The following is a 24,150-nucleotide window of genomic DNA, read 5'->3' as shown; positions in this document are numbered from 1 at the left end:
GCCAGGCATAAATTCTTAAGTCCTCTTATTTATTCTTAATTTATTTTACGATCTGCCACCAGTAGAGGTATATTGAGAACGAAGCATGTCCTTTAAAAAACAAATGCAGTATTCAGAATTTGTCTAATACCACTTGTACCTAATGTGAAATTTACTGTTTTAATCATTTCTAAGTGTATATTTCAGCTGTGTTAAGTATATTCATCCTTCTGTGATCAATCCTTAGAACTTAATCATCTTGAGAAACTGAAACTCTGTGTATTAACTCTCCATTTTCCCCTTCTTCTAGGCCCTGGCAATTCCACTTTCTGTTTCTGTGAAATTGACTACTCTAGGTACTGTATAAGTAAAATCATACAGTATTTGTTCTTTGGGGGATGGGTTTATTTCACTTCTATTGTTCAGTCGCTAAATTGTGTACATCTCCTTGCAACCTCATGGACTGCAGCATGCCAGACTTCTCTTCCTTCCCTCATGGACTGCAGCACGCCAGGGAAAGATGGATAGAGATCCATCACTGTCTCTTGGAGTTTGCTGAAACTCATGTCCATTGAGACATACATGATGACATACAGTCATCTCATCCTCTGTCACCCCCGTCTCCTCTTGCCCTCAGTCTTTCCCAGCATCAGGGTCTTTTCCAGTGAGTTGGCTCTTCGTGTCAGGTGGCCAAAGTATTTGAGCTTCAGCATCAGTCCTTCTAATGAGTATTCAGGGTTGCTTTACTTTAGGATTGACTGGTTTAGTCTCCTTGATGTCCAGGGAACTCTCAAGAGTCTTCTCTAGCACCACAGTTCAAAAGCATCAGTTCTTTGGCACTCAGCCTTCTTTATGGTCCAAGTCTCACATCTGTACATGACTACTGAAAAAACCATAACTTTGTACGGACCTTTGTTGGCAAAGTGATGTCTCTGCTGCTTTTTAATATGCTCTCTAGGCTTATCATAACTTTCTTCCAAAGAGCAAGCGTCTTTTGATTTCATGGCTGCGGTCACCATCCACAGTGATTCTGGAGCCCAAGAAAATAAAATCTGTCACTGTTTCCACTTTTTCCCTATCTATTTGCCTTGAAGTGATGGGACCAGATGCCATGATCTTAGTTTTTTGAATGTTGAGTTTTAAGCCAGCTTTTTCACTCTCCTCTTTCACTTTCATTAAGAGGCTCTTTAGTTCCTCTTCACATTCTGCCATTAGAGTGGTGTCATCTGTATAGCTGAGGTTGTTGATATTTTTCCTAACAGCCTTGATTCCAGCTTGTGATTCATCCAGCCTGGCATTTCAAATGATGTACCCTGGGTGGAAGTTAAATAAGCAGGGTGACCGTATACAGCCTTGACATACTCCTTTCCTGATTTTGAACCAGTCTGTGCTTCCATGTCTGGTTCTAACCAGGTTGCTTCTTGACCTGCATACAGGTTTCTCAGGAGGCAGGTAAGGTGGTCTAGTATTCCCATCTCTTTAAGAATTTCCCACAGTTTATTTCACTTAGCACAATGTTTTAAGGGTTTATCCGTGTTGGGAAGTATATCAGAATTTCCTTCCTTTTTAAGATTGAATATTATTCCATTGTATGGATAGTACCACATTCTCTTTATCCATTTATCTGTTGATAAGCATTTGGGTTTTTTCCACCTGTTTGGTATTGTGAATAGTGATTCTATGAGCATGGTGTCCAAATATCTGATTCCCTACTTTTAATTCTTTGTGTGTATACCTAGAAGAGGAATTGCTAGATCATATAGTAATTCTGTGTTTAATTTTTTGAGGAGTACCATACTGTTTTTTGCAGTGGGTGATCTAGTTTGCATCCCTACCAGTATGCAAGGGTTCTAATTTCTCTACATCCTTACCAGTGCTTATTATTTTCTGGATGATTCCTTCCTTACTACCTTCCTATACTCCTTCCAGCCTTCCTTCCTCCCTTTTTCCCTTTCTCCCTGCCTGTCTTTTTCTCCATCCACCTGCCCTTTTTGGCTTCTTTTTGTGTGTTGGCTTTATTCTTTCAGTGCAGACTGACTTTTTTGCTGCACATGGCAAGAAACATACTCACCAATTAAGTTTTATGTTTGAGAGATTCAAATCTCATTCTGGCCTCAAAGTTCTGGTACAAAACGTTTTCCATCTCTGGATCACTTAACTGAGACCCTCAAATAAGGTCATCTTTGTTAATCTGGCAACTCTTAAGCATGATAACTGTTAGAGGGAGGGAAATTAAGACAAAAGATACTAGTCAGTCTCAGATATCTAATACTACCCTTTTGCCAGAAGAAATACGAAGTTGGTACAAAAGTTACTGCGGTTTTACATTGTTGAACTTTGCCATTTGATACTAGAATACATTCTTAAATAAATGTTGGTATTATATATCACTTTAATACACTTTTCTTGCATTATGTTTTTTTGCTAATGACTTATTGCTGTTTTATATTTATTTTAGATTAGGGAAATGATGTTAGACAAAAAGCAAATTCAAGAGATTTTTTTTTTGAGTTCAAAATGGGTTATAAAGCAGTAGAGACAATTTGCAACATCAACAGCACATTTGGCCCAGGAACTGCTAACAAACGTTTATACAGGAAAATGGTAGTTCAAGAAGTTTGGCAAAGGAGATGAGAGCTTTTAAGATGAGGAGTGCTATGGCCAGCCATCAGAAGTTGACAGTGACCGATTGAAAACAATCATCAAAGCTGATCCTCTTAAAACTACATGAGAAGTTGCGAAAGAACTCAGTGTTGACCATGCTATGGTCGTTTGGCATTTGAAGCAAATTGGAATAGTGATAAAGTTCAGTAACCAGATGCCTCATGAGCTGACCACAAATGAAAAAAATCATCGTTTTGAAGTGTCATCTTCTCTTATTCTGTGCAACAACAACAATCCATTTCTCAGTTGGATTGTGATGTGCAACAAAGTGGATTTTCTATGACAACTGGCAATGACAAACTCGAGGTTGGAGCGAGAAGAAGCTCCAAAGCACCTCCCAAAGCCAGACTTGCTCAAAAAAAGGTCATGGTCACTGGTGGTCTGCTGCCATTCTGATCCATTACAACTTTCTGAATCCTGGTGGAACCATTATATCTGAGAAGAATGCTCAGCAGATTGATGAGATGCACTGAAAACTGCAACGCCTACAGCCGGCATTGAAGAATTGGCCCAGTAGAATGGGCCCAGTTCTTCTCCACGACAATGCCCGACTGCATGTCAGAGAACCAGCTCTTAAAAAGTTGAGCAAATTTGGTTATGAAGTTTTGCCTCATCCACCATATTCACCTGACCTCTCGCAAAGCAACTACCACTTCTTCAAGCATCTCAACACTTTTTGCAGGCAAAACACTTCCATAACCAGAAGGAGGCAGAAAATGCTTTCCAAGAGTTCACTGAGTCTTGATGCATGGATTTTTATGCTACAGGAATAAACAAACTTCTTTCTCATTGGCAAAAATGTGTTGATTATAATGGCTCCTATTTTGATTAATAAAGATGTGTTTGAGCCTGAAAAAGAGAAAGTCGATCAGTCGTGTCCCACTCTTTGCAACCCCATGGACTAAACAGTTCATAGAATTATCTAGGCCAGAATACTGGAGTGGGTAGCCGTTCCCTTCTCCAGGGAATCTTCCCAACCCAGGGATCGAACCCAGGTCTCCCGCATTGCAGGCAGATTCTTTGCCACAAAGGAAGCCCAAAAATACTGGAGTGGGTAGCCTAACCCTTCGCCAGCAGATCTTCCTGACCCAGGAATTAAACTGGGGTATCCTGCATTGCAGATGTATTCTTTACCAATTGAGCTATCAGGGAAGCTCAGTTTGAGTGTTTGAGGCTAGTTATAATGATTTAAAATTCATGGTCTGAAGCTGCAGTTACTTTCTACCAACCTGATAGTATGATTTGTTCACCCTTTACAAATGATATGGTATTTATCACCTGTTAAACAGCAATTGGAACTTGTTTTTGTTAGTTGCTCAGTCCTGTCTGACCCTTTGCAACCCCGTGGACTGCAGCATGCCAGGCTTCCCTGTCCCACACTATCTCCCAGAGTTTGCTCAAACTCATGTTCATCGAATCAGTGATGCCTTCCAGCCATCTCATCCTCTGTCATCCTCTTCTCCTGCCTTCAGTCTTTCCTAGCATCAGGGTCTTTTCCAATAAGTCAACTCTTTGTATCAGGGAGCCAAAGAATTGGAGCTTCAGCATCTGTCCTTCCAGTGGATATTCAGGATTGATTTCCTTTAGGATTGACTGGTTTGATCTTGTTGTCTAGGGGACTCTCAAGAGTCTCTTCTCCAGCACCACAACTGAAAGCATCAGTTCTTCGGTGCTGAGCCTTCTTTATGGTCCAACTCTCACATCTGTACATGACTACTGGAAAAACCATAGCTTTGACTATATGCACCTGTAGGCAAAGTGATGTCTCTGCTTTTTAATATGCCATCTAGGTTTGTCATAGATTTTCTTCCAAGGAGCAAGTGTTGTTTAATTTCATGGCTGCAAGTCACCATCTGCAGTGATTCTGTAGCCCATGAAAATAAAATCTGTCACTATTTGCATTTTTCACCATCTGTTTGCCATGAAGTGATGAGAACGGATACCATGGTCTGTTTTTTGAATGTTGAGTTTTAAGCCAGCGTTTTCACTCTTCTCTTTCACTTTTATCAAGAGTCTCTTTAGTTTCTCTTTGTTTTCTGCCGTTAGGATGGTGTCATGGGCATATCTGAGGTTATTGATATTTCTCCCGGCAATCTTGATTCCAGCTTGAGCTTTATCCAGCCCCACATTTTGCATGATGTACTCTGCATATAAGTTAAAATCAGCATGGTGACAATATACAGCCTTGACATACTCCTTTCCCAATTTGGAACCAGGCCGTTGTTCCATATCTGGTTCTAACTGTTGCTTCTTGACCTGCATCAGGTTTTGCAGGAGGCAGATAAGGTGGTCTGATATTCCCATATTCAAGAATTCTCCACAGTTTGTTTTGATCCACATAGTCAAAGACTTTAGCTTAGTCTGTGAAGCAGAAGTAGATGTTTTTCTGGAATTCCCTTGCTTTTTCTATGATCCAACAGATGTTGTCAATTTGATCTCTGGTTCCTCTGCCTTTTCTTAATCCAAGTTGTACATCTGGAAGTTCTCAGTTCACATACTGTTGAAGCCTGCCTTGAAGGATTTTGAGCATTACCTTGCTAGAATGTGAAATGAGTGCAGTTGTGTGGTAGTTTGAACATTGTTTGGCATTGCCCTTCTTTGGAATTGGGATGAAAACTGACCTTTTCCAGTCCTGTGGTCGCTGCTGAGTTTTCCAAATTTGCTGGCATATTGAGTGCAGCACTTGCACAGCATCATCTTTTAGGATTTGAAAGAGCTCAGCTGGAATTCCATCACCTCCATTAGCTTTGTTGTAGTGATGCTTCCTAAGACCCACTTGACTTCAGACTCCAGGGTGTCTGGTTCTAGGTGAGTGATCACACCATTGTCGTTATCCAGGTCATTAAGACCTTTTTTGTACAGTTTTTTGTATTCTTGCCGCCTCCTCTTAATCTCTTCTGTTCTGTTAGGTCCTTACCATTTCTGTCCTTTATTGTGCCTATCTTTGCATGAAATGTTCCCTTGGTATCTCTTAATTTTCTTGAAGAGGTCTCTAGTCTTTCCCATTCTGTTGTTTTCCTCTGTTTCTTTGCATGGCACACTTAGGAAGGCTTTCTTATCTCTCCTTGCTATTCTTTGGAACTCTGCATTCAGATGGGTATATCTTTCCTTTTCTCTTTACCCTTCGCTTTTCTTTTCTCAGCTATTTGTAAGGCCTCCTCAGACAGCCATTTTGCTTTTTTGCATTTCTTTTTCTCGGGGATGGTTTTGATTACCCCCTTCTGTACAGTGTTACAGACCTCCATTATAGTGCTTCAGACACTCTGTCTCAGATCTAATCCTTTGAATCGATTTGTCACTTCCACTGTAAAATCATAAAGGATTTGATTTAGGTCATACCTGAGTGACCTAGTGGTTTTCCCTACTTTCTTCAATTTAAGTATGAATTTTGCGATAAGGAGCTGATCTGAGCCACAGTCAGCTCCAGGTCTTGTTTTTGCTGACTGTACGGCTTATCCATCTTCAGCTGCAAAGAATATAATCAGTCTGATTTTGGTATTGACCATCTGGTGATGTCCATGGGTTGAGTTATCTCTTGTGTTGTTCGAAGAGAATGTTTGCTATGACCAGTGTGTTCTCTTGGCAAAACTTTGTTAGCCTTTGCACCGCTTCATTTTATTCCAAGGCCATACTTTCCTGTTACTCCAGATATCTCTTGACTTCCTACTTTTGCATTCTAGACCCCTGTGATGAAAAGGACATCTTTGTTTGGTGTTAGTTCTAGAAGGTCTTTTAGGTCTTCATAGAACTGTTTAACTTCAGCTTCTTCTGCATCAGTGATTGGGACATAGACTTGGATTACTGGATATTGAATGGTTTGCCTTGGAAAGCAACTGAGATCATTCTGTCCTTTTTGAGATTGCATCCAAGAACTGCATATTGGACTCTCTTGTTGAGTATGAGGGCTACTCCATTTCTTTTAAGGGATTCTTGCCCACAGTAGTAGATATAGCGGTCATCTGAATTAAATCCACCCATTCCCGTCAGTTTTAGTTCACTGATTCCTAAAATGTCAGTGTTCACTCTTGCCATCTCCTGTTTGACCACTTCCAATTTACCTTGATTAATGGACCTAACATTCCAGGTTCCAATGGAATATTGAATTAAAACTCAGAGCCTCTCAGATGTTGAAACATTAAAAATGTAAAAGTGATTTATGTGCCTTAAACATTTTTTTTACATTTTACTACTTTCAGAACTGTGAAATGCAGTTTAAATAAAAGTGAATTAATGTTTTTAGAAATTATTTGGAAAGCTTATAATTTTCACTGAAGTTCAACTATAAACATGACAAAACTAGAATGTATAAATATTAAAATCCAGAATTTAAATATAAGTTAAGTACTATGATATATTTAATACCACATAGAATATATAGGGAATACTGTAATTTTTAGAGAAGCCCATTAAATTTAGAAGCCTTCTCAGACTACTGAAAAGTATTAGTTTTTCTGTATCCGTGATGCATGATCCTAAGGTACTGAGAAAACATGAATGAAAGACACATGCATCAAAGCAAAGTAGTAGCTTATCTATGACATCTATTATAACATATATCTGTATAAACCTTTAATTCCTGATTTATAACACAATACTCAAAACATGTGTTACATATAAAAACTACTTTTCATAATTGGTTGTTTGGAGAGTCTCTGAATTTAGAAGAATGGGAAATTTTTTTCATAAACAGCCTAGGGAAACTGACACTAAGGGCAGATTTTTAGAAAATTTTTATTTTATATTGGAGTATAGTTGATTAACAATATTGTATTAGTTTCAAGTGTACAGCACAGTGATTCAGTTACACATACAAATGTATCCATTCTTTTCCTTTTCCATTTAGTTTATTACAGAGTATTGAGCTGAGTTCCCTGTACTATAAAGTAGGTACTTATTGGCTATCTATTTTAAATATAGCATTGTGTACCTGTCAATCTCAAACTCCCAATCTATCCCACCCCCTCCCTTTTCTCTCCTGGTAACTATAAGTTTTTCTCTTAAGTCTGTGACTCTGTGTCTGTTTTGAAAAGAAGTCTTTTGTAATAAGCGATATCATATGATATATGTCTTTCTTTGTCCTCCTTTTAGTATGATAATCTTCAGGTCTATCCATGTTGCTACAACTGGCATTATTTCATTATTTTTAATGGCTGAGTAATACTCTGGGGGGGGGTGTATAAACTTTATCCATTCATCTGTCGGTGGATATTTAGGTTGCTTCCACGCCTTAGCTATTGTAAACAGTGCTGCAGAGAACATTGAGGTGCATGTATTCGTTCAAACCATGTTCTTCTCTGGATATATGCTCAGGAGTGGGATTGCTATATCATATGGTAGCTCAGTTTTCAGTTTCTTAAGGAACCATACTGTTCTCCATAGTAACTGCACCAATTTACATTCTCACTAACAGTGTCGGAGAGTTCTAAGGGCAGACTTCTTGAGAGAGATTAATTGCCTAAAGTATTTTTAGTTTAGGAGCAACGTGCATGTTTTACCCTTACATACTTAACGTAAGCCAGAGATTTATTTGACCTAATAAGCGTATTATGTTAAAAATTCAAAGCAGGGATTTGTAGGACTTAGTAACCAATCACACCTTGGAATGAATTTTTGCTGACTTCAGACTGTTTTCTTAGAAAGCCCAACTGAGATCAGATGCTTTGAGGAATATCTTTTTTTTGCGGGGATAAATTCTCTTGGTATGCTTTTATCATACTTTTTTTTTTAATTAGAAAAATTGTAATACATTAAATATGAATCACTTCTCAGTCCCCCTCCCTAGAAATATTAGTAATTTGTTGTGTCGTCATCTCCTAGCAGAAGTTTTGATTTAGTGGACTACAAGAACATTTTGAATTATGCTATAGTTTCTCTAATGGCAGGGTTCACTTGGATGGAGTCTTTATTGTCTTATATATGGTTTCTAAGGGCTTTACTGGTCCTTGGGAAGAGTTGCCTGTAGGTGGGTAACTTTTACAGAAGAGATGCAAGAGCAATTTTAAAAAATTGCTGAGTTTTAAGCCGGCATGCTCAAAAGGTAAACGTATTATTACTTTCTTCTTCCCCTTCCCTCTTGTGGTATAGGTGCTCTTCCCCAGAAGCTAGAGATCAAATTAGTGTTGTTTAGGCTATGTTTAAAGTATGAGTATCTTAAGACTTTAGTGTTAATGTCTGTGGCAGTAGCCATAGTCTTTCAAGTGTCAGAAGCCCAAATTATATTGGTTTAAGCAAAGAAAAAAATGTATGGCTTATGTAACTGAAAAGTTTAGGGATCTGGGTACTCAGAAAAGTAAGAATTTCTTTTTCTCCTGATTTTTCTATCCTCTCTGTTGATATAATTCCCAAGTAGCCTCTTTAGGGTTGTGTCCTATCAATTTAACTTTAGAATAAAGAGAACATATTGATAAACAACAAGGACCTACTTACTGTGTAGCATAGGGAACTCAGTGCTATATTCTATAATAATCTAAATGGTAAAAGAATTTGAATGAGAATAGATACATTTAAAGTTATAACTGGGCTTCCCTGGTGGCTCAGATGTAAAAGACTCTGCCTGTAGTGTCAAGAGACCTGGGTTCGATCCCTGGGTCAGGAAGATCCCCTGGAGAAAGAAATGGTAACTGAATCACTTTGCTCTGCACCTGAAACTAAAACCACATTGTTAATCAACTGCACTCCAATATAAAATAAAAATTTTAAAAGAGAACATCTCTTACCAAGAATTTCAGGAGAAATTTTAGGATTGACTTTGGCATGGATTTATGGATCTGAAAGTGTTCCTGTGGGACTTCCCTCATGGTCCAGTGGTTAAGACTGTGCTTCCACTGCAGCAGGCCTAGGTTCAATCCCTGGTGGGGGGAACTAAGATCCCACATGCCATAGGATGTGGCCAAAAAAAGAAAAAGGTGTTCCTGAACTGTTACATGTGGCCAGCACACCACAACTACATAGGCATGACAATAGAGGAGCTGTAGTTTAGGATATACTCAGTTGTACTAGAATAATAACTCCCAAATCTCATGGGCTAAGCAGAAAAAGCTTATTTCTTGCTCATGCAGTCAGCCACAAGGCTAGGTGATAATGCTCTAGTAGTCCATGTGGTAACTGAAGAATTCATATTATTTTCATCTTTATCTTAACATGAAACTTCCACAGTTGCTTCTGCAGAGAATGAGGAAGTCCGAGGTATAAGCCATAAAGCTTTAGCTTGGTATTTACACAAAAGTTACAGCCCATTATACAGAATTAGCCACAACTGGAAGTGGGCTGGAAAATGTATGAAATAACAAGGTTTTTTTTGGTGAGCAGAAATGTGTCTGCTACAAACTGTTACAGAATAAAATAGCATAGTAAGTGATGTAGGTATGCAAAGACAGTGTGTTGATTATAACCTGTAATTCTAAATAATGCTTAAAATGCTGATATACAAAAAACTGTTCACAATTTGACACTACTTGCTCTTTGGAATGTTCTTTGCCCAAATTTGACTTGTTTTTGTTTAAAGTAATTTATGGATTCATGGTTTAAAATCACTGACTTTAAAAGTAATTTCTGGAATGCAATCAATTTATAGGTTGGAGACTGTAGTTATAACCATAATACCATAAATTAATCAATTACCTCATAATTGCTAATTTCCATGAATATTATAGTTTCAGTTTCAATTCAGTTTAGTCTCTCAGTCGTGTCCGACTCTGCAACCCCATGAATCGCAGCACGCCAGGCCTCCCTGTTCATCACCATATCCCGGAGTTCACTCAAACTCACATCCATCGAGTCGGTGATGCCATCCAGCCGTCTCATCCTCTGTAGTATATCTCAAATTATTTGTGATAACGGACTAGATTCTTTTAAAGTGTCTACTGATGCTTTTATAAAATACAAAAAGTTTTGAATACTTGAAAAATGATGTAAAAAGAGACATGAAATGCCCTACATTTTTTGCTGTTGGATTCAACATTTATAAAATTACTCTCAACTTCTGTACTTAGCTTGTTGTGGATCGGTAATGAAGAGGAAGTGGACTTTTACTTAGTCTATGGATCATGTTTTGAGGAGCATGCTATAAAGGACTGTGGTTAGTGCTTTGCAAATACTGTCTCCTTTAATTCTCATATATGGGGTAGAGGTTACTGTTACCATCATTTATAGAAAACAGGGCATAGAGAGGGGTTTTATGTGACCCATGTAGTCCAGTTTGACTCCAGAGTCCGTGTGCTTGTCTGCCTCTGATTTTGCAGAGATGAAATGATAGATGATCATGTTACTGTGTTAATTACTTTACATCATTAAATTCTTGGTTTAATGAAATTGGAGACTTTTAGAATGTAAGTCAATTTCGACAACAGCATTTTTAACAAATTTTAAAAAATCTTCCTGTAGAAATCTGGTTAAGAAGTACTGTCCCAAACGTTCCTCCAAAGATGAAGAGCCAAGGTAAATTATATACCTATTTATTATTGCTTATGAAAATTTAAAAGAGTATATTTTTGTTATTTAGTAAAATAAATATTATACTATTAGCTTTTTATAAAAATTTTAACAAGATTTGTATCATAATAAAAAATTATGTTTATGACAGAGGAAAGTACTATTTTTTCTTATGAGAATGCATATTTCAGTGGGCTTGATGATAGCTTTTTAGGATAGTTGATGTATGAGTTCTAAGTAATAGGTGGATTGGGACTCCACTTGAATGAATGTAGTCTCCAGAAGAGAAGGGTATTTTTTTCCATACTTTATTTTGTAGTTGTCAGCTTGTTAGATTCTTGATTTTTCTTTTACAAATAGTAAAACAATTTAGCTGGTTGGGTTAAAGGGGTAATGAAAAGGAATAGGTTTTCAGAGTAATTTTGGAACTCTGAATAAATGTTTAGGGATTGCCTACAAGCTTTCTGGCATTCTTACACACGGGGATACGTGGATGGTTGTAAAATGCAGAAACAAAAAGAAACTGGATGGTTGTAAAATGCAGAAACAAAGACTAAACTTAAAACAACTTTGTGTATGATTGTCAGTTATTTAGAGGAGTCTTTGGTTTAGTGTTAATGGAGTCCTGTCTGAGCTGTGTGCCTTCAGCTTACATAAGAGCGTTCTGGCAGTGTATTCAAGTAGATCTATACATTTTAATAGAGTTATTTTCTTTGTCTCTCTCCTTCCCTCCACACACATTTCTTTTTACCCTTATTTCTGCCCCTTCTTACCCTCTGTGGTGCCAACCAAAGTGGCACCTCACTTCCATTCAGGATTTGGGCAGGCATACAGGCAGCTGTGTCCAGAGCTGATAGCAAAATTGTTTGTAGATCACCCATCGAGATGCATTTGAGTGGTATGATTGGCAGGTTCTGTCCTGGAGAGCAAGCACATCATCTCTGCAACAGGCTCAGCTGCCAAGCCTAGGAATCCAACCAAGTTCATTCCCAAGCTCAGGCCAGTCAGTTGGCAACGTAAGAGATTCCAGTATGCCAAAAGAGCCTGCAGGTAGTATTCTTATTATTTTTTGACCCCCAAATCCTTTTATTGATAAATTATGACTACCTGGAAATATATAAACATGTACAACTTGAGCTTAAGGCAGAGCTTAATTTAGAGCTAGTAGCTGAGATTTAGGATGCATATGTTAAAATTGGTTAATTGTCAGGTTTGATCTGTATCTCACAAAAATATTTGTAATGAGAATAAAAATAAATTTTGCCATTTTTAATGTTTTTGTCAGGTTTACTTCGTGTATAGCCTTTTTTAACATCCTTAACGAGTTAAATGACTATGCAGGACAGCGAGAAGTAGTAGCAGAAGAAATGGCCCACAGAGTTTATGGTGAATTAATGAGATATGCTCATGATCTGAAAACTGAAAGAAAAATGGTAATTTTCTTGTCATTTTTATACAGTTATAATAGCATATAATGTTTTCACAGAAATGAAGTAATTACTTTGCCTTTTAAAATTATGTATGTTCATTCAGCATGAACTGGTTTTCTATTTCACTACATTTCTTCTAGCTTAAATTATCTCAAGACATTCTTGCTAATTTGTGATCATTTTGGATTTAAGACTGAGGTTTGGTAAACTCTAGCCAGCATGCCAACTCTAGCTTACTGCCTGTTTTTGTTTCCTAGTTAGCATGAGCTCAGAATGGTTTTTACATTTTTAGATAGTTACTTACATATTGCGGGTGGCCACTTTTGCATTACATTAGCAGAGTTGAATATTTGCAAGAGACCACGTGGTTTCCGATACCTAAAATATTTATCTGACCCATTATAAAAAACTTTTTCTACCCCTATTCTCTATAATCATGTATTTTTCTAGAGATTATATGTCTTAAAAATTATATTTGAAGTATTTAAATAATATTCTAGGAAATGCATTTTAGAGAGTTTTTGTCTTCCTGAGTCTTGATAAAGTTACATAATTAGTACCTTGAAAGTAAATTAAGTGAAAAGTCTTTTGGGAGAGGCCTTTAGACTTTAATTGGTGTTTAAATGTAATTTTAAAATTTGTGTTTTTTTGGTTGTTATCACCTTTAGCATCTTCAAGAGGGACGAAAAGCTCAGCAATACCTCGACATGTGTTGGAAGCAGATGGATAATGTGAGTTATAATGTTTTCATGTTTGACATAAATTTTCGTAGACTGATTTAGCCCTGAATTCTCTTATGTGTGTTCGTGCTCAGTTGCTCGTTGGTGTCCAACTCTTTGCAACCCCATGGACTGGAGCCTGTCAGGCTCCTCTGTCCTTGAAATTTTTCATGCAGGAATACTCGAGTGGGTTGCCATTTCGTACTTGAGGAAATCTTCCCGCCCCAAGAAACAAACCCATGTCTCCTGTCATTGGCAGGCAGAGTCTTTACTACTGTGTCACCTGGGAAGCCAAGTTCTCTTGTTTCTTATCTATTTGAGTTTAATATTTCTCATTGTAGTAGTATTCTTAATTTGACACTGATGTAAATAGAGAATGTGAGATCAGTGTGTCCATTTTCCTTTTTTTTTTCCCCTGTATGGTTCTGTACTTTGTAACAACTCTGTAATCTTCAGGTATTTGTAGACATTTAGGAAGATTCTTTTTGTCTTTGCAGTTGTTATTGTAAAGTATTGGCAGAGGATAGAAATAATAAGGAAATAGTGATATATCTTAGAAGACCATTTGACTGAGACAAAGAGAACCTGGGTTCTAGTTCGCCTTTCCCTTAGCATCTGATTTTTTTCATGACTTCATCTTTAGTAAATGAAAAATGAAGACAGCAGACTAGATAATATAAAATGTTTCTTCCAGTTCACTGGATCTCTAATAATGTAAATGTAAGATTCTAATCAGTGCTGATTGAGAATTCTTAGGTATATTAATAGTCTGTTTTGATTTTTGTTTTGATTTTATTTCTGATTGGTTGCAGCAAGACTTTAAGGGACTGTTTACATTTATTAAATTTAAAATTGCCTTAACTAGCATCCTTAGTACTGCCACCTAATGAGTGTGTATGTGTGTGTGTCTTTCATTTGCACAAAATAACAAACTCCTACACTCAGGAGTTATTGGTTCCTTTAAAGACTGGAGTTGACACAAATCATTCCTGTTGATATGTGCTGATTTACCTTTAGAATAATTGTTACTAAGCATAGTTGTAAGAGTCATAAGAAAGCATCAAAAAATGTAGGAGAGATTTAAGACATTGACAGTATTATGAAATAAAGGTGAGTTCAGCTCAACTCAGGTATATTGAAGATACCCACAATATGTATTGAGTTTGATACAAAAGCAAATGTGATAATGATCTTGTTTTTGTGGAACCTACAGTATAGCGAGAGACACACAAATACAATTTTTGTGTAATATGGAGAAATATATGCAGGATTCATTTTCTAGTCCCATGTCTTCATGTCTAATCAAGGAAATGAAATTGTAAAATGTCTAACACATTTGAAATAATTGACAGGAGATTTAAAGAGCTAGCAGGGGTAGGTTGAATTAGTGATGGAGTATTGAATATTGAGGGAAAAAAATTGACAGTTGTTATTGCTGGGAGAAATATCAATAACCTCAGATATGCAGATGACATCACCTTTATGGCAGAAAGTGAAGAGGAACTCAAAAGCCTCTTGATGAAAGTGAAAGTGGAGAGGGAAAAAGTTGGCTTAAAGCTCAACATTCAGAAAACGAAGACCATGGCATCTGGTCCCATCACTTCATGGGAAATAGATGGGGAAACAGTGGAAACAGTGTCAGACTTTATTTTTCTGGGCTCCAAAATCGCTGCAGATGGTGACTGCAGCCATGAAATTAAAAGATGCTTGCTCCTTGGAAGGAAAGTTATGACCAACCTAGATTGCATATTCAAAAGCAGAGACATTACTTTGCCAACAAAGGTTCGTCTAGTCAAGGCTATGGTTTTTCCAGTGGTCATGTATGGATGTGAGAGTTGGACTGTGAAGAAGGCTGAGTGCCGAAGAATTGATGCCTTTGAACTGTGGTGTTGGAGAAGACTCTTGAGAGTCCCTTGGACTGCGAGGAGATCCAACCAGTCCATTCTGAAGGAGATCAGCCCTGGGATTCCTTTGGAAGGAATGATGCTGAAGCTGAAACTCCAGTACTTTGGCCACCTCATGCGAAGAGTTGACTCATTGGAAAAGACTCTGATGCTGGGAGGGCTTGGGGGCAGGAGGAGAAGGGGACGACAGAGGATGAGATGGCTGGATGGCATCACTGACTCGATGGACGTGAGTCTGAGTGAATTCTGGGAGTTGGTGATGGACAGGGAGGACTGGCATGCTGCGATTCATGGGGTCGCAAAGAGTCAGACACGACTGAGCGGCTGATCTGATCTGAAGACACTATAAAAGTACTTTTGTGTATATGCATTGCCTCAGATTATACCAAAATTGGTAGCTATAGCTGTTCAATTTGAAAACACATCTCTGAACTGAGTTTCAGATAATTCAGTGTGAAATGTAATCTTCACAGGAAAGTGACATTCCGCATTTTATGCATATTCAGATATATTTATGCTTTGAATAAATTTTAAGTATCATTTGATGTCTCATACTAATCAAAATAGTAAGTGCATTTTAAAGTTTTTATAAGAAATTTCTTACATCAAATTTTTAAATTTGATGTAACTTACAGGTATTCCTGGTACTAGCTATAAGGTCAGCTGAGCTAACTCAGACATCTTTTGGCTCCAGAGGCATGCATGCTCATTCTCTTCAGTATTGTCCATCTCTTTGCAACCCTATAGACGGTGGCCCGATAGACTCCTCTGTCCATGGGGATTCTCCAGGCAAGAATATTGGAGTGGGTTGCCACTCCTTCCTCCAAGGATCTTCCTGACCCAGGGCTTGAACCTGTGTCTCTTGGCAGGTGGGTTCTTTACCACTAGTGCCACCTGGGAAGCACTTGGTTACAAATACCTAGATATAACAGCTAAAATATTTTTTATTGTATGTTAAGCTCAGCAGCAAGCTCTTACCTGAAAGAAAGGGAAATCTCTTAACTGCTGGAAGCTAAGGATAATCTAAAAGCCAGAGCAATAGGTATAAGAGGTGATACAATGGCATTTGAAAAGTGATTCCAGAGGTGTTGGGGTATGGTTTACAGGACCTTGCTAAGGGCTTGGTATTTAGTACTCACAAAAGGACAGAGTTTAGGTTTTTAGCTCTATGTGAAGAGTTGGAACTGAAATCCCTGTATAAAGTTCGAATCTTTGAAGGGTTAAACCTTTAGTGAAAAGTGGCAGGAACTCTGGACAGGCCAAGGGAGACAACAGAGAACCTTGTCTCTATCTGAAGGTCAAGGAGTGGGAGGTAACCTGTGAGAAGGTTAAACCTTTTGACCTTGTAGTTAATGAGATTTGCACTATCTGAATAGTTTTGTAATGCCCAAGACAGAAAATTGACCTTGTAACTGGTTAGGTAAACAGAAAATGTTGACATCCTGTGCTTTCTTCTTAGTAATTCTCAGAATACAGGTAGCAAGGTATATGTTTTCCAGACAAGAAGTTGGAAGAATTTCCTCTGTGGAATTTAATTAGGTTTAGAGGAAAAGACTTAAAGATACAGGCACCATGGTTTCTCCAAGGAAACTCCAAAGCTAACTTAAAGCCAGTTAGCTTTTCAAATAAGAAGAGCAGATTGGCAGAAATCTCCAGACATAAACAGCAAAGTATACAGGGGGGAAAAAAAAAAGCAACTTTGAAGAAACAGTGACTATGAAAGGAAATAGAAATTAAAAATGAAAAGCAAACAAGCCAAACACCCAGAACTATTATTAACATTTTTCATAGGGAATAGAGAAATGATTACATCCCTGAAATAGGAACAAGATACTATTAAGAAAGGAACATAAAAAGAACAAAAAAGAACTTTATGAAAAGCTGACTGGAAAGAATGAAATTGAAAAAGTCTTCAGTTCAGTTCAGTCGCTCAGTCGTGTCTGATTCTTTGCGACACCATGAATTGCAGCACGCCAGGCCTCCCTGTCCATCACTAACTCCCGGAGTTCACTCAGACTCACGTCCATCGAGTCAGTGATGCCATCCAGCCATCTCATCCTCTGTCGTCCCCTTCTCCTCCTGCCCCCAAGCCCTCCCAGCATCAGAGTCTTTTCCAATGAGTCAACTCTTCGCATGAGGTAGCCAAAGTACCAGAGCTTCAGCCTCAGCATCATTCCCTCCAAAGAAATCCCAGGGCTGGTCTCCTTCAGAATGGACTGGTTGGATCTCCTCGCAGTCCCAGGGACTCTCAAGAGTCTTCTCCAACACCACAGTTCAAAGGCATCAATTCTTCGGCACTCAGCCTTCTTCACAGTCCAACTCTCACATCCATACATGACCACTGGAAAAACCATAGCCTTGACTAGATGGACCTTTGTTGGCAAAGTAATGTCTCTGCTTTTGAATATGCTATCTAGGTTGGTCATAACTTTCCTTCCAAGGAGTAAGCGTCTTTTAATTTCATGGCTGCAATGACCATCTGCAGTGATTTTGGAGCCCAGAAAAATAAAGTCTGACACTGTTTCCACTGTTTCCCCATCTACTTCCCATGAAGTGGTGGGACCAGGTGCCATGATCTTCGTTTTCTGAATGTTGAGCTTTAAGCCAACTTTTCCACTCTCCACTTTCACTTTCATCAAGAGGCTTTTGAGTTCCTCTTCACTTTCTGCCATAAGGGTGGTGTCATCTGCATATCTGAGGTTATTGAGATTCTCCCAACAATCTTGATTCCAGCTTGTGCTTCTTCCAGCCCAGCGTTTCTCATAATGTACTCTGCATAGAAGTTAAATAAGCAGGGTGACAATATACAGCCTTGACGTACTCCTTTTCTTATTTGGAACCAGTCTGTTGTTCCGTGTCCAGTTCTAACTGTTGCTTCCTGACCTGCATACACATTTCTCAAGAGGCAGATCAGGTGGTCTGGTATTCCCATCTCTTTCAGAATTTTCCACAGTTTATTGTGATCCACACAGTCAAAGGCTTTGGCATAGTCAATAAAGCAGAAATAGATGTTTTTCTGGAACTCTCTTGCTTTTTCGATGATCCAGCAGATGTTGGCAATTTGATCTCTGGTTCCTCTGCCTTTTCTAAATCCAGCTTCAACATGAGAAAGTTCACGGTTCACGTATTGCTGAAGCCTGGCTTGGAGAATTTTGAGCATTACTTTACTAGCGTGTGAGATGAGTGCAATTGTGCGGTAGTTTGAGCATTCTTTGGCATTGCCTTTCTTTGGGATTGGAATGAAAACTGACCTTTTTCAGTCCTGTGGCCACTGCTGAGTTTTCCAAATTTGCTGGCATATTGAGTGCAGCACTTTCACAGCATTGTCTTTCAGGATTTGAAATGGCTCCACTGGAATTCCATCACCTCCACTAGCTTTGTTTGTAGTGATGCTTTCTAAGGCCCACTTGACTTCACATTCCAGGATGTCTGGCTCTAGGTCAGTGATCACACCATCGTGATTATCTGGGTTGTGAAGGTCTTTTTTGTACAGTTCTGTGTATTCTTGCCATCTCGTCTTAATATCTTCTGCTTCTGTTAGGTCCATACCATTTCTGTCCTTTATCGAGCCCATCTTTGCATGAAATGTTCCCTTGGTATCTCTAATTTTCTTGAAGAGGTCTCTAGTCTTTCCCATTCTGTTGTTTTAAAGTAGAGCAAAATGACAGAGATTGATAAGAGAATTAGAGGATTCATCCTGTAGATTGATTTTCAAGGTAAGAATCATCTTAAAAAATAGAAAACATAGAAAATAGATAGGGAAAATTAATTCAGGAAGAAAATTTTCTCAGAATAGAAAGACATGAGTTTCTAGATGGAAAGGATTTTCCAGGTATCCAGCACAGTTACAAGACATAGCTTAATGAAATTTCAGGACAGTTAGAGGGAGATGATCCTACCAAACTCCATAGATGAAAAACAAAATATAAAATAAATATGTTTTATGCAAACGATCAGGGATCAGGAAGCCAGAACAATGAAGTAGTACTTTTACATGTCTGAAAGAAGACAGTTTCCTACTCAAGAGTTTCATACCCAGTTAAACTTTATAAAAAGAGATGGAAAGGCTTGGAGTCTTGGAGACTCAAAAAATTATCTCCCACAAACCTTCTTTTAGGAAGCTACTGCTGAATGTGTTCTAGCAAAATAGAGAAATGAACCAAGAGAGGGGAAGGTGTAGAGCTAGAGATTAATTCAAATTAAGGGAGAGTTGAAAGGAATCCCCAGGAAATGGTGAAGGGAAATCCCAAGGTAACAGTAGGCCTAGTTTGGTAATCAGTCCAAAATTTAGCAGGTTAAAAACCTCTTGAGTTCTTGATTTCATTAGGAAAATAAAATTAATAGAATTGTGAATGTAGTTGAATTAATTGAGGAGAGGTTTAAAGAACTGGGGACACCAGGGTTAAATTAGAGAAGAGTACATTGGAAACTAAAGCAATTTTTTAAGAAAGAGACATTAATTTAAGGATAAAAAATGTGCACAGGAAAGTAAATATATCACATGTTAAGTTCTGAATAGCTTTTGCAAAGTTATGGTAATTTGAATTAAATTTTAAATAATTCAGGAGCCATTGTGCAGATGGTATTTCTTGGGACACATGGAAGAAACAACACAAAACCAGTCTGGAGGGATGTTTCCATATTCTAAGCTACATTGGGATCCCATCAAAAAAACAAACACAAAAAAACAAGCAAACATCAAACCAATCAACAAAATGCATAAAAACCAAACAAAAACACTGAACAAACCAAAAGTCCTGCTTAAATTGAGCTTAAGTACATGTGATTATTTTTATTATAAAGAGATTGAGATGCATAATAAATATTAACTCAGTTATGCTTATAATTTTTTTCTTTACAGTCTTATGATATCTGATGTTTAAAGTGCATGGTTTGCAATAGTAAAATTTCTAATTTAGAAAAATTTCACTTTGAGTATGCAATTTTACACATTTCACAGTAGCAACACCTTAAAGTTACTTTCTTTTTTAAATTGAGGTAGAGTTGGTTTTTAATATTGTGTTGGTTTCACGTGTACAGCAAAGTGATTCAGTTTTATATATATCTATATGAGTTTTTTCAGATTATTTTCCATTATAGGTTATTACAAGATATTGAATATAGTTCCTTGTAAATCCTGTTGCTGATCTGTTTCATGTATAGTAGTTTGTATCTGTTAACCCCGTACTGTTGTTCCATGTCCAGTTCTAACTGTTGCTTCCTGACCTGCATACAGGTTTCTCAAGAGGCAGATCAGGTGGTCTGGTATTCCCATCTCTTTCAGAATTTTCCACAGTTTATTGTGATCCACATAGTCAAAGGCTTTGGCATAGTCAATAAAGCAGAAATAGGTGTTTTTCTGGAACTCTCTTGCTTTTTCTATGATCCAGCGGATGTTGGCAATTTGATCTCTGGTTCCTCTGCATTTTCTAAAACCAGCTTGAACATCAGGAAGTTCATGGTTCACGTATTGCTGAAGCCTGGCTTGGAGAATTTTGAGCATTACCTTACTAGCGTGTGAGATGAGTGCAATTGTGCAGTAGTTTGTGCATTCTTTGGCATTGCCTTTCTTTGGGATTGGAGTGAAAACTGACCTTTTCCAGTCCTGTGGCCACTGCTGAGTTTTCCAAATGTGCTGGCATATTGAGTGCAGCACTTTCACAGCATCATCTTTCAGGATTTGCAATAGCTCAACTGAACCTCGTACTCCTAGTTTAACCCTCTTCCCCCCTTTCCCTTTTGGTAATGATTAAGTTTGTTTTCTATGTCTGTGAGTCTGTTTCTGTTCTGCATATATGGTCATTTGTATTTTTTTTTTAGATTTCATTTAAAAGTGATATTATATAATGTTTGTCTGACTTACTTTGCTTAGTATGATATTCTCTAGGTCCATCCATGTTGCTGCATATGATAATATTTCATTCCTTATGGCTGAGTAACACCCATTGTGTGTGTATGTGTATGTGTGTGTGTATATATATATATATATATATAGCGCACATCTTCTTAAACCAGTTGTCTGTTGATGGGCATTTGGGTTGTTTCCATGGCTTAGCTATTAATATTATAAATGCTGCTGCTGTGAATATTGTGATGCATATATTTTTCATCTTTTCTGGATATATGCCCAGGAGTGCACTGCTAGATCATACGGTAGTTCTGTTTTTAGTTTCTTGAGAAAACTGCATGCTGGTTTCCACAGTGGCTACACCAATTCACATTTCTACTGTGTAGAACAGTTCCTTTTTCTCCATACCCTCTTCAGCATTCATTATTTGTAGACATTTTGATGATAGTCATTCTGAACAGTGTGAGATGATACTTCTTTGTGGTTTTGATTTGTATTTCTCTAATAATTACCTATGTTGAACACCTTTTCATGTGTCTGTTCACCATCTGTATGTCTTCTTTGGAGAAATTTTAGATCTGCCCACTTTTTGATTGTTCTTTTTTTTTTGTTTTTAAATACTGAGTTGTATATGTTTGTATATTTTGAATGTTAACCCCTTGTCAGTCACATCATTTGCAAACATTTTTTCCTGTTCCATAGGTCTTTTCATTTTGTTTATGCTTTTCTTTGCAAAGGCTTTTAAAAGTTTGATTAGGTCCCATTTGTTTATTTTTTGCTTTTACTTCTTTTGCCTCGGGAGACTGATCTAAGAAAATATTATATCTGAGAATGTTTTGCTTATGTTCTCTTTTAGGAGTTTAATGGTGCCCTGTTTTATGTTACTGTCTTTAACGTTTTGAATTTATTCTTACATATGTGAGGGGGTGTCCTAATTTCATTGATTTACACATAGCTGTCCAGCTTTCCCAACACCACTTGCAAAAGAGATTGTCTTTTCTCCATTTAATATTCTTGGCTTCTTTGTTAAAGAGATGTGTTGGCTAATTTCTGCGTTCTCTGTTCTGTTCCATTGACCTGCTGTCTTTTTTGTGCCAGTATCATACTGTTTTGATAACTGTAGCTTCATAGTACTGTCTTATATCTAGAAGGCTTATGCCTCCAGCTTTCTCCTTTTTCCTCAGGATTGCTTTGGCAGTTCTGGTCTTTTGTGGTTCCATGTATTATTTATTAGTATTAGTATTGTTTATTAACTTTTAAATGAGATAACTCTAATTTTATTTTTCAGTATTTTAATTTTTTTTAACAGAGTAAAAAGAAATTTGAAAGAGAATGTAGAGAGGCAGAGAAGGCACAACAGAGTTACGAAAGATTGGATAATGACACGAATGCAACCAAGGCAGATGTTGAAAAGGTAAGAAATAATTCAAGCTGACTTTAATATCAAAATATTATTACTTGCATATGGAGCATAGTTACAATATTCATGTTAGTATTAGCGTTTCTGCAAGAGATACTCTACATCTAATCTAAAATACACAAATATTTGTGTACTTTAAATTACAATTCTGGTCTGAGAAAGTAAACAAAATTAATAATGTCAACTGCATTCAAAGTGCATAGGAAAGATTTAATTGCTAATAGGAATGAGCTTCTATCCTATTCCCAAATAAGACAGAAAGTCTAAGGTATGTTGATAGGGTATGCAGATAGAGGCTGGATAGTGTGCTTCTCAACTTTACAGAAAGGAAAACATGATGAAACTGTCAGAAATGTGATTTATCGCTATTTGTTTATTAGTTCATTCATTCACTCATTTTGGAAAGCTGAATTCTCTCTTGTCATTCACTGAGTCTGGGCCAGAAGTTGTATAACATAACTGTTGGTAGGGTCAGTCCTATAACTGTTGTGGCTTAGCTTTTCCTTCTCCCTTGCTGTACGCTCTTTATCTTAGGATATTTGACACAGTGATAGTGTTGAAATGTTGGAGTTTTGAAATATAGACGAACCTTACTCCGTTCTTTTTGTATATACAAAGGTCCACCATTAGTATATCTTCTCCTTAGAATTTTATAATATTCTATAGCATCAGAAGAAGAAAAAGTAAGGAGAAAGGAATACTTTATTTTCTACCTTCCATTTGCTTTACCAATTTTTTAAAAACCCTAAAATCGTAAACATTTTAGGTTACAGTTACCTTAAAGATCTTCTGCTGTAACTTATGCTTTTATCTTGTCTACCCTATTTTTAATAACCTACACCTCTTATGATAGTAAGTTCCCTGTCACTGGAAATATAGAAACTTAAAATAGCCTGTTCATTAAAAAAAAAAAAAATTACCATTTCCTTATATTGACCCCACTCATCTCCCTGTTCACTTTCAGTTTGTAAAAAAACTGAAATAACAAATCTGTTTTTCTCATAAATAGGTATTTAGATATTTTTAGCAGATTCTCTACCCATAGATGAATTGTCTGTTTCTTCAACTATTCTACATGTGAAATATCTTCAAGTTACCTTTCACTATGACTACTTCCATTTAGATATCATTTAATTAACCAATATTCCACTTAAAGTATGTTGTATATAGTTCAATTTGATCAGTTCTGAGTTTGATTACCTTGCTTGTTTTGAAACTAAATTTATATTAATTACACCCTAAATGTATATTGGTTTTTTGACAGTTATACCTTAAATGTATATTGTGTATTTGGGGTTTTTTTTGTAGGGTATACATTATACCCTAAATGTATATTGGTTGTTCGGATTGACTTTCAGTGAGTTTATGGTTAACTGAAATCCCCATGTCTTTTCATATATGAGGAGTTACAAGTTTATGTGTCTCAGACAGAACTTGTACTGTTGACATTTTAAATGCATATGCTACATCTATGTCAATTACTAGATTTGATCCTGCTGTTAAGGTTTTTGGATCCCTGAATTTGATCACCCACTATATTAATTTCCTTCTGCTGCTGCTGCTAAGTTGCTTCAGTCGTGTCCGGCTCTGTGCGACCCCATAGACGGCAGCCCACCAGGCTCCCCCATCCCTGGGATTCTCCAGGCAAGAACACTGGAGTAGGTTGCCATTTCCTTCTCCAATGCGTGAAAGTGAAAAGTGAAAGTGAAGTCGCTCAGTCATGTCCGACTCCTAGCGACCCCATGGACTGCAGCCT

At 37.4% G+C, this 24,150-nt stretch overlaps 1 protein-coding gene across 5 annotated transcripts in view; it reads left to right on the top strand.

The window, feature by feature from the left end:
• FNBP1L (formin binding protein 1 like) overlaps window positions 1–24,150 on the top strand; it is a 137,104-nt gene that overhangs the window by 65,651 nt on the left and 47,303 nt on the right. For 4 of the 5 annotated variants that reach the window (XR_009735352.1, XM_061411163.1, XM_061411162.1 and 1 more), the window contains exons 3-6: window positions 11,026–11,079; window positions 12,359–12,506; window positions 13,172–13,234; window positions 22,284–22,388. Coding sequence is in view for 4 of the 5 variants with exons in the window: in XM_061411163.1 (XP_061267147.1) it covers window positions 11,026–11,079; window positions 12,359–12,506; window positions 13,172–13,234; window positions 22,284–22,388 (370 nt within the window). In the remaining variant the exon portion in view is untranslated. Of the gene's footprint in view, window positions 1–11,025; window positions 11,080–11,984; window positions 12,124–12,358; window positions 12,507–13,171; window positions 13,235–22,283; window positions 22,389–24,150 lie in introns of all 5 variants that reach the window. The other variant, XM_061411161.1, reaches the window with a different exon arrangement.

Source organism: Bos javanicus, chromosome 3, assembly GCF_032452875.1.
Source record: "Bos javanicus breed banteng chromosome 3, ARS-OSU_banteng_1.0, whole genome shotgun sequence".
Taxonomy (NCBI): Eukaryota; Metazoa; Chordata; class Mammalia; order Artiodactyla; family Bovidae; genus Bos; species Bos javanicus.
The sequence above is the reverse complement of the archived record's forward strand: the minus strand, read 5'-3'. Positions and strand labels throughout refer to the sequence as shown.